The sequence below is a fragment of the Mya arenaria genome, chromosome 2 (genome assembly GCF_026914265.1).
Source record: "Mya arenaria isolate MELC-2E11 chromosome 2, ASM2691426v1".
Classification (NCBI taxonomy): Eukaryota; Metazoa; Mollusca; class Bivalvia; order Myida; family Myidae; genus Mya; species Mya arenaria.
Genome location: NC_069123.1, coordinates 34184061 through 34196081, shown reverse-complemented (window position 1 = coordinate 34196081; position 12021 = coordinate 34184061). Strand labels below are relative to the sequence as shown.

At 32.9% G+C, this 12021-nt stretch overlaps 1 protein-coding gene across 1 annotated transcript; it reads right to left on the bottom strand.

Moving 5' to 3' along the window:
* Positions 1-399: 399 nt before the first annotated feature.
* On the bottom strand, positions 400-3492 carry LOC128225209 (D-galactoside-specific lectin-like). Its single transcript, XM_052935281.1, has 3 exons — positions 3333-3492; positions 2116-2312; positions 400-647 (listed from the first exon to the last, which is right to left on the bottom strand). The coding sequence occupies exons 1-3, from the start codon at positions 3388-3390 to the stop codon at positions 552-554; spliced, it is 351 nt and encodes a 116-aa protein (XP_052791241.1). The 5' UTR covers positions 3391-3492; the 3' UTR covers positions 400-551.
* Between the last annotated feature and the right edge of the window lie 8529 nt (positions 3493-12021).

Below are 12021 nucleotides of genomic sequence, written 5' to 3'. Positions count from 1 at the left end.
TTAATTCTAATTATCTAACTGACTTACAATACGACATCATTGTATAATACATTGTCAACGTCAAATCTAATGCAGGGATTATATATCGGATAGGTGGCAGTGGACGACCCTTTTAAACACCCTCGAAAGTTGAAATTCTTACTGATTAAGCCTGGTTCTTAATGATTGCCTATCTACAATTTCATTGGCTGTAAACCTAGGTTGTATTCTAAGTAAGACCTATCATTAGTCTGTCACTGTTTAGGACATGCAAGCCGACTCTAAAGCATCTATGGTTCAGGGAAAACACGTCATGTGTATGACAAATGAGTACACTCAATGTACAGGGGTATTTGGACATGTTATGAACATACCTGTATGATATTTTACACAGAGAACGCGCATGAAAACTTCAAAACCGCCAGTTGTATATTTATTTGCATTATCACATTTTACAGTAAGCAATAGTTCATATAGCTTCATATTTAAAGTTGTTGTTTTAGTCCAACAAAGAATAAAACAAACAAAAAGATAAAGTTCAAATCAAGTTATTTTCAATGCCATCATGTTTTTCATGCAGAGATGCATGTGTACTGAATCTCCAGGTACTTGAACGTGCCGACGCACGGATCTCCATACACCGAGTTTGATGCATTCAAAATGCATTCCTGTAAATGGACACATACATATATAGCAAATTTAAAATCAGGCAAACAATTATAATTATGAAATAATGTAGCGCTATACGTGACAATATAATTTTTTTTGTTCATTCTGGTTTCTCATATGCTCTTAAACTTTACTTCTAAAAATTAACATCTGGACTTCGTTTCACAAAACAACTTGGCATACCACTTTAGCAAAGAATGAATACCTATATGGACTACTTAAGAAATATAACACACCACTAAGGGTCATATGACATTATAAGGACTGGCCAGTCAGCCACCGAAGGTGTATATGGACCGAGGCGCTAGCCGAGGTCCATTCACCTTCGAGGGCTGACTGACCGGTCCTTATAATGCCATATGACCCTTAGTGGTGTGTTATATTTCTTATATTATACCGAACACTTTTTATTACAATTCAATATTTTTAAAGCGATTTAAATGTGTTTTATTGAATAAAGCTAATAATGTTTACTTGCGACAAGTTTTCGCCGTTGTGAAAATAGTAAGCCGCACTTACCAATTCTATGACGTCAGCGGTCCACATTATATTTTTGGCGAGGTCCGGACCGGCCAAAAATATAATATAGACTGCTGACGTCATAAAAAAAGATTTTCATCAAAATACAGTGATATACCGACCGATCGAGTTAATATATACAAAGAAGGGAAAAATTTATGTGAGGTATAATATTTCAGAAATATTACACACCACTGAGGTCTACCGCCTCGGTCCATACACACCTTCGTTGGCTGACTGGCCGGTCCTTATAATGCCATATGGCACGAAGTGGTGTGTAAATATTTCTTATATGATAACGAACACTTTATATTACCATTCAATAATTGTAAAGCACTTTAGATGTGTTTTATTAAACATAGCTTATAATGTTTACTTGCGACATTTTTTGCCGTATCCACATTTACTAGTTGTATGACGTCAGCGGTCCATATTACATTTTGGCGAGGTCAGGACCGGCCAAAAATATGATATGGACATCTGACGTCATAAAATTGGATTTTTATCAAAATACAGTGATATACAAACCGATCGACATTAAATATACAAAGAAGGGGCACATTAATGTAAGGTATAATATAAATAAATATTATCCTTTTCCTGGTAACATAATTAGGGCTAAGGTGGAAAGAAAAATAAAACACATTTTGAAAACGTTTACCTTCCACGGAATGTCTAGTTCTTTTTAATAATGAAAATATACATACACTATGTATGCACAAGTACCAAATTATATATAGAAACAAATCATTTCGATTTTAGCTGGAATTTGAAGACGCCCATTTCTTTACTTGTTGTATGGTTGGATATTGATCGATTTAAATAACGTCGAATGGATATCATTCTTGATATTTGTTTTTTAAATGGAGTTTAAGGTTTTTAAATGCTAAGGCTATTTAATGTTTAAAAAAGAGGAGCACATTTGCAAAACGAACTTGTTAAAATTACCTGTTGCTCGTTACAACTGTCCTTGACTATGGTGAAGGAACCAGACGAGAAGCAGCTTAGGCTTTTGATTTGCGGATGGGGGCAGATGGTTGCATTCCTGGTCCTCCCGTAGTTGGCGTTGTACACCGCTATTTGTTGGCCCTCGGGACATGACAAGTAGACCGTTGAATCTTCGCATACGATTACGTCCCCGACCACTGAAATAAATAATAAATTGTAATCAGTTAAATTTCTTTTTTTTATCTCATACGAAATACCGTTAGTTTAAACATATTCAGTTTATAACGATTGTGAAACAAGTTATTACAACATTATATGATTCACTCTCGTTGGCACGATTTTACGCGAGAGTGTGGTCTTGTGTTTTGGGGAAAACCGGAGAACCCGGATAAAACCCACTTGTGCGGCTTGGTGACCCCATACCAAACTCACATGCGACCAAGCCGGGAATCGAACCCGGGTCACCCGCCTAGGTGAGAAGGGAGTGCGCTATCCACTGCCCTAACCGGACAAGCAAAATCATTTCGATCTTAGTTAGATTATACGAAATACCGTAATCTAGGTCATTATGTTTTTGTCTATGTAGATGCGTGCACAAATGTCTAGAGTTGCGGTAAGGAACAATTTATGGTATTGATGTTGGGTTTGGAAGCCGTACTATTTACAATAGTAGATATAATCAGTTCAACTCTTTGATAAAAATACTTGCTGAGTTTTACAAATTTCAGAAACAGCAATAATGAAAGTTTGTTTTAATAAAGAAGTATAATTAGTCAATAACGAATTATTTGTCAATTATTCAACACTAAATCAACAAATATGTTTGTATACGAAAGATAACTCAAACCGAGTGTAACGTGTAACCGACATATAGTTTTCACGTCTTAGTATTTCACGTCATCTATATTTTGCGAACGCTGTCATTTGCGGAAAATTGTTTTTCCGAAATACCGCTGTTCCGAAGTAATTTGTTGGGTCCCTACGATTTCGGATTAACGGTGTTCAACAGTATTAAGGTGTTACAACTTAGATAATAAGTAATCACATACGAATATAAATACAATAAATCTGACATCTACATTGTTACTTCATTTTCGAAAAAATCTACAAAACTATTAACAAGCATTTGATTAACTCCCTAAAACATAATTATTTACATCAAATGAAGTGTGAGATTTAAAAAAAAGTAATAATTTGTTTAAACAAATTGAACTTGCCCCCGCTTAGTGCCAAGTATCCGAATACAGCAAGCAGAAGAAGAGAAATTTTGCCCATTTTGCAATTTATCACAATACTGTCCACAATTATGAGTAATATTGACTTCCGTGCATGTATTTTGTACGCTGACTGAAACGTTTGCCAACCATCGTTGCATTTATAGTAGCAAAGACGGAAGATCTGGTTTGGGCTGAACAGTTTTTTTATTTGCTTAAGACCAATCCAGACGATTTAGGAACAGTTCGTTTTTGTAATTGTATTGAAAGCAGAAAAGTGTCTGATTATAAACCTTCTGCAAAAGTAAACACGAATTTTGTGTTTTTGTCAACTCCTTATAGAAATAATTATAAAAAGTTAAAAAAAAATCAAAAACGTACTTAAACATGGGGCGTTTAAGTTTTACGACCTCCACTTTGTTTGCATATACCGGATTTCGCATACTCAAGTACCCTTAAAACTGCACTTTAATAGATATTCCGGGTTTTTTATGTTTGTTTTTTTTATTTTGAAAGAGCACTTTTTGCGTAAATATCTGCAAACCGATGATAAAAATTGCTGACAAAAGATCAGATCACAGATTTTCATTTCCCCTTCGAAAATTTAATGTTTTATGACTTAAACCGTTTGAAACGGTTTAAGAAAAATGCATAAAACATCAATTTTGAACTTAAATACAAAAATCTGCGATCTTACTTTTTGTCAACAGTCTTATATAACTGGTTTCCTTGCATGTTCGCAAACATGGCTCGTTCCAAGACAAAAAAAAAATAAAAAAGTTGTCAAAACATTGACAGATTGGCACCAAAAAAGTTTTTCTGTAACGAATCTCCGGATAATTACCTAAAAGAATGTGTTACGCTGTGATATCATAATTGTATATAAAAAATAAATGTAAAACAAAAATGTGTCGGAGACCGGGTTCGAACCTGTGTCGCCAGAATTGCAGTCCAGCGTCGTGTACACTGAGCTACAACGGCTAACTCTAATTTGGTGACATAATTAAGCTATATACCTAGCTCGGTAATGTCACATGATAACATAGACTAGCCAATCACGCATAAGGAATGAATTCTACCTGGTAATATTTTTAATAGACAAATACAAACTAAGTGCTAATCTTAAATAAATTGTAAACTATGTGGTACTTCAGTTAGTAAATTTCAATGCATGGTACACATCGATGCCAAGTTTATGTCAGTTTTCGACAATTTTCTCCTTTTTTTCGCTATTTTATCACACGGAGTACAGCCCGTTTAAAACGATGAAGCCGAATATTTGGTTATATATTTTCGATAGGAGACCTCACTCGGATATGATTTGGGTGTACGTTTATTTTGTTTAGAAGATATTCATATTGATCCACGAATTTTGGCCCCCAGCTGGATTTTTGTAGAAAACAATTTTCTTATTCGCAATATATCATCCGTAATTAAAGCTATTCAGAACGAACCATTTATTCGATACAATAGGGGAGTCTGACGCCGCTTCCCCCCCCCCCCGAACAACGACGCACGTCATTCATAATAAGGAGGCCTGTCAAAAGCAATACAAAAAAGTTTTTAAAGATGCACTTTACTCCTAAAAAGATTTACCACAATTGATAGAATTGTTTAAATATACCAGGATTAATAAATGTCTAAAGCAAAGGTTCTTTTGAAGGATTCCGAGTTTCATTTGAAAGAATTGTGCAGAAAACACGGTGTTTCTACCTTATGAGACTTTAGTAGAGCATTGTAACTCTTTCAGCATTCACCAATCATTTAATATTTTTTGGTTTTCAGGAATTAAATACACTGTTATAATATTGTTATCAGTAATTAATATTTTCCATAAAAGCAACATTTAGTAAGTTGTTCAAGATTTGTCATTCAAAATTTCTGTTTGTTATACATGTGTATATATTGATTTTGAATAATAGTATCACTTTAAAAAAAACATTCAAGGGCCATAATTTGTATTTGGGATTAATATTAAGGTATGTAACCTAATTGTAAGATGGTCGTCGATAGTTGTGTGAAGTAGTACGTCATCCGAATGAAGAGTACAGAAGTAATTTATGAAAATCCCAACTCGCCCTAAAACTTTAACAAGACACATTGTTCCCTAAAACATTAACCTAAGTTCCTTAGTCAATCAGTGGCCATTATTTGTATTAAGAATAATTTGGAGTTATGTAACCTTATTGTTTGATGATCCTGCACAACTTTGTGAAATATTAAGTGAATAAAGGGCAGTGGATTTATATGTGTATATGTCAACTTGCCCTAAAATTTAAACCGAACGCCGACGCCGACTCTGGTGCGAGTGGTGAAGCCTCCTTATTCTTCAAGAAGTCAAGCTATAAACGCATTTAATTACATGGATTTTCTCGTGCGGTTTAAAGCTGCACTTTCACAGATTGAACGTTTTGACAACTTTTTTTTATTTTTGTCTTGAACGAGCCAATTTTTGCGAAAATCCATGGAAACCAGTAATATAAGGCTGCTGACAAAAATAGATCGCAGATTTTTATATTTAAGTTCAAAAATTGATTTTTGTTGTAACGGTTTAAGCCATAAAACATTAATTTTCGAACGGAAATATGAAAATCTACGATCTGATTTTTGTCAGCAATCTTTTATCATTGGTTTGCAGATTTTTATGCAAAACATTGCTCTTTCCAAGACAAAAAAAAAAATAAAAAAAAGTTGTAAAAATGGTGAGAGTGCAGCTTTAAAATAAGCTTATTGTATCGATTATGTATAATCCATAAAAACGTAATATTCTGGGCTTAAACACAATAGTCATATGTAGCTACTAACTTATACATATAACTATATTAAATTTTCATCCATCTTAAGTCAAAATATTAACGTCACGCTGCATTCGTATAAAAGAATTACATTTCGCAAAAAACCCGGGACGGAAACTAGATCGCTGAACTTCCAATTAAAAACAAGATGTAACCAATGTATTGTTATGTCTTTCAAGTCGGATACTCTACGGCATTTCTATCTTAAGAAGGCCTTTAAAACAATTTTAATACAGTGACTCTATTTAGTCTATACTTGTCAAGATGGCAGTGACTCAGTCTTACGATTTGACGATTACAGACATGTAAATTGCTAATATTACCAAGTTCTATTTCAATACAAGTACGCATAAATAGAGGCAAACGTGATATATTATAATATAAAGAAATTCGTATCAATAGTTTCCCACATACATGGAATTTGGAATATATATTCTTATAAGTTCATAGAAAAGGGGGCCATCATATTGCTTCCAAATCACCCTTTCAAATATGATATGACGTTATCAAAATGATTTCTTAGCTGAAACAATGACAAAAACACAGAGCGGCATACTGCTTCAAACACTTAAGAGAGTTTTACAATGAACAATTGTATGCAAACACCGAAGACTGGATATATATCGATTGAAATGTACTATAAGAGCTTTGAAAATCAGATAAGTTGCATTATTTATACAACGCAATAAGAAATATTGATTTTAGTATGAAATTTAAAAGTCAATTGTAATATTCAGACTTGTATATATACCAACAGAGTTTTTAACAATTCTATTGTTTGATCAAACATACGAGTGTTTCATAATATCAAAACTCCCGGGTAATGGTTAACCGAAGCAATTGCAATAATCATATTTGATCATTTCATTATGCGATAATGTCGCTTTTCAATAAGACCGCAAACGCTCGTCTGCATACGTTGACGCATCGGTGTCCGTAAAACAAAATATTGCACACGAGAAAAATAAATTGAAGCATTTCGATTCGGCTGAACCGTATCCGTATCGCTATCCGCATCTTTAACCGACCACCAAGTAAGCAATCTTTAACAGATGCTGACCAATAGTGGATATTTATTGACTAGATGCCAAAAAGAAAGTTCGATTTGACAGAAATTTGCGAAAAACAAATCAAACTAGCGCGGGAACACCCTGCTGTCTACGAAGCTGTTGTGGAGTTAGAGTGAACATATTGTCCTTTTCAGAGATAATAAGTTAAGGATGTGCGCTTGCTAAAACAGACTCAAAGCAAAGCTTTGCGCGGACACGCGGACGTTCGTTTACGGTTGTGTATTAACCAATTCTTATTTATGTTTTAAATTTTAATCTCATGTCCAATGGAAAAAAAATGTCTCTTTCGAATCTTTGAAAAGGCACTTCAAAATGTTTTAGAAAGCTAAAACAAATATCATATGTCTTTGATTGATGGTTTATAAAGCCGAAATAAAAACTAAAAGTGGTTCAGGTAACTCATTAAAAATCAAGTCAGTTGATATGGATTTTGATATGGAATTTTTTACTTTTTTTCTATTGGTGAAATGACTTTGGTTGCATTTTTTAATGAAAATTATGACCAACGATGGTATTGTCGTTGTACAGTTTTATTTTCTCACAAATAGGAAATTCAATCAGGACTAAATTTCAAATAAAAATAACCTTGTTGACGATTTTTTCTCACGTGTGCCTCAAAATATTTTTTTCCAGTCAAAACAATTATTAAGGTATATAGGGAAAAATTGGTGTAGTTATGTTTACCTAAATATACAAAAAACATTGATTTTATGATAAACCCCTATAAAGAGATGCAGTAATTTTTCGACTGTAATTATAATAAAATATGAGAATCTACGTATGTTTTGCCAGCGGCCAGGGAATATCTATACGGGTATTTTGACAACCACCTTTTTTCTTTTTGAAATTCATTAATTGCTGATATCCCCCTAGTGTCATGAATTTAAAAAAAAATCCACATCAATCCGGTTCACTGATCAGCACTTCAGTCATTAGAAGGAAATGTACCCCGGCCAGGATTGATCAGTGGACCGGATCGCTGTGTGGCGACTTTTGGGGGATACTTCCGGAAACGTGAACAATTTCTTCAACTAGACGCATGTTCAGGTGAGAATTCTGGATTATATTAAAACATTGGAGGATAATGTACATGAAAGCTGCATGTTTTATTGCAACTTTTCGTTTGGGTGCTTTTGTTGGCATGTTTTACGTACGCAAAACTTTTCGATCAAATAAAGTTGTTTTACCTTCAAATATTTAGGCATTTTGAAATTTTCTGACATTGTTACACTACAGCAAATCATTGTTATGTTATGCTAGATCGTAGTTAAGAGTAACCTCTTTGATAAATCTGAAGAAATCAATGATGAAGTTTGAGTGTCCCTGAATTATTGGTAGGTCATATAACACCAAAAGAGAAGTTCATTCCCATTTAACTACTGTGGAAGGGCGTGGTTAATAAATGGTTGTGACGTGATTAAAAACTAAGATTTACTGGTTATGAATTCCAAATTTTTAACATACTGCATCGATACTTAAAAACATAATAAAGGATTTATTCCAAAGATGAGCGTAATTGTTGTTAAGACGGAACTTATTTTATTGATAAAAAACAAAGCTCATTGGAGCTATTATGCAAATATTTGATTGCTTCGATTAAATTTATTAGATTACAGCTAAAATCGGCGGAAATGTTCATTTTTGGGGTCACCAAGTTGTCATGTCTAGTGTTAAAAGAATGCACTTCAGTTTTCAATTTATCCTATAACATTGCGACCTTTTCAAGTGTCATTTTGTACAAGATCTTCAGAATATATTGCGAATTAGCGATTTGTGTTTGAAATACAAAAGCAATATGTAAAAATCACTTTATTGTTAAATACAGAGCTAACAACATACTATACTTGTCTATAATAACACATAAAAGCACCTACATTGCAAGATTTTCCTGCACTTATTCTATTGTTAAATAAATTGACTGTGATTTTCTCATTCTCCTGGTCAATATAAAATGTCATTATTTTAATAAATGAAAAGTTGTTTACCGGTTTGGTCTCCTTTTTCTTGATTTGAGAATAGAATGCATGTCTGATATAAAGCTAGCATACGAAATATTTTAAGCAAATCACCACCATGTCTGAGTTTGTGTGAAAATACTCACAGTTAATTTGGCTACGGTAGGAGTAGCCTGTATTATAGCTTCTGCTATAAGCAGGGTTATTAAATATCACGCGTCAATGCCAAGTTATATCGTTCAGACCTCATGCCTTTGCTTTCATAGAAATGACAGGTTTGATTTATCGTTTTCTTTTAACTGGTGTTATGCTCGTATTATTTCATATAAAAAAATATTTTTAACATATATATTGCATATAAAATATGGAACCTAAATAATTCACATGCAGTTATAATGTGTTACAAATGATGGAGGATAATAACATTACAGACTAGGCTATTGTAATTCTGGATCGTTATATTTAGTTATGAGTTAAAAATTTATGTTTGAATTGAAAATGATATATCATTTAATTCATAGAATAACTGAGCCTATAAAAAGTAATTATACATTGTATAACTTAATGATAATTATGTATAAGTTGGATCACAGTATTTGTTTTAATACACGTCCGTCCATAATGAATTATATGACTTGCATTGTATGTTTTGAAATGTTTGAATCATGGGTCGTATTGACCATATTCAATCATGTATATAGTATATATTTAAAAGGAATTAAAGTTGTTTCTGCTTCTCAATATTCAGAATCAGTGGTTCAAATACATCACCATACCCTGATTATGTTCTAAATGCATTATAAAGAGGTGTGAAATTGCGTCGAGTGTTCCTCCGAAGATAGATCAGCTACAGCCATGAACATTTTCAAGCATGTATAAGTGTTTACATTGAGCCCGACTTATTATAAAGAGTTGTGAATATCTTACATATATTGGTGAAATAGTTTTTACTATTTATTTTAATATATCATTTTAAATAAATATGCTATAAGGAGTACTTGAAAAATAAAGCAAAGATGGTAGTCTGGGAGTCATATTTGTAATCTAGTTAAGTGTATGCATTATTGAAGCTTCCCTCCCTTGCAAATGTTTTCCTTCAAAGGGACTTAAACAACAGGAACACGGCATATCCACTAAGCATAGTTTCCTCCCTTTGTTACCTTTTTTATTAGTTAGTTTGACTGAATTTTCCGGTAATAAAAGACGTCTTTTATTATCTGACATCTGGCCCCAATTTCTCGAAACTTCTTGAGCTAAACAGGCTTAAGTAGCTTATTTCAATTAGCCAAAAAAACACGCTTGAAATTAATTTTGATAATTGCAAAATGTTTCATTGTGATTATCATAAAGACAATTCCTATCTTAAGTATAAAAACTCTTAAAGAAGAATATTACGTAAATTATTGAAAAACAAAAAATAGTGAGCTAAGCTTAATCCTGTTATAAGGGACTTCAGGAGTTTCGAGAAATAGGGGCCTTATATATTGTCAGTGAAGCGTGTCATGGAGTTACATCCTGATGCAAAGGGGAAGGTTAAGGAAGATATATTTGCAAAAAAATAAGAAATTAGTATTTATTTGCTTAATATAGCCTTCCGGTAAGGGGCGCAACTCTTCTTTGATATCCGATTTATTGAAACAGTGTGAATTATATAGATTTTTGCACAATGTGTTCCATTTCCGATAACAATTTTCAATTAGTCAAAAAAAATCAAGAAAGTTGACAAATGTGAATTTTGCCTTTATGTCAACTTTCATTAATTTCTTAGCAAAAAAAAAATGAATGCGGCCGCATTTTTACCATTTCTATCTATCCAATATACTTATTAAAACCACATGCTTCGTGTGTAAAACGCTTATCATATGCACCATATAAAGGATCGCGCCCCCCCCCAAAAAAAAAAAAAAAAAAAAAAAAAAAATTCATAAATTAATTCAAAAATTGCAAAATCGCCACTTTTAACAATCTGTAATTATTTCATCACGTATATCCAATTTTCAGGTGAAAGATAATAAAATAGTATTTATCTTTGCGTTAGGTTTCTGTATTTAATTCTGACACATAATTCAAACACCACCATGCCATCTTTATATGTTTTCGGAAAATGTGCAGTAGCCAAAATGTGTCTGCGTTAACTTACTCTTTCATTAAAGTAAAGATGTACAGTTTTGTGAAAATTGTTTGCCTCGTAACCCAATATTGAGTCGGTATCTTTTAGAAGAAAGAGATAAGTATGGATAAGCAAAAATCAATATATATACATACAATTTATTTAACCATAAAATAGTTCAATGAAAGACTGACTAGTTCACGTACGATTTCAGTTGAATCAAAACCTATTCAAACTGCCATAACCATTTGGTTAGTGCATTTTCGGTTATTTATTTTACATGTTAATAATTAGCAAGCACTACCCTTTCAAAATATGCCGAAAGTTTATTGAATGAAATTGATGACATTATTGCAAATGCAAATACCCTATAAACTGATCATTACACGTGCATTTGCATATCATATATATTAAATGTTAACTTAAGAATATAATGTTCTCCTCTTTAGTATATGATGTTACCTGTTCCAATGCAACTTTACATGTTATATATGCTTATTTGCGATGAGCACGTGAAACATGAATCTTGCTTATTGCTGTGATGGAAGTAATAAACAATATTTGAGGTAACATGATAACTGATCCTAAGCAGCTTGTCCCGGTTTTTTGCATTGTAATATTGGATCAATAAGACATGCTAACATATTAAACAAGTATTAATCTTGAATGTATATGAGACACATTACCCGTTGAAGTGTTGCTTGTCAACTCAATGTCCATGTGTTGACAAGCAATAGGAAAACCGCTAATTAGCTGGAACCG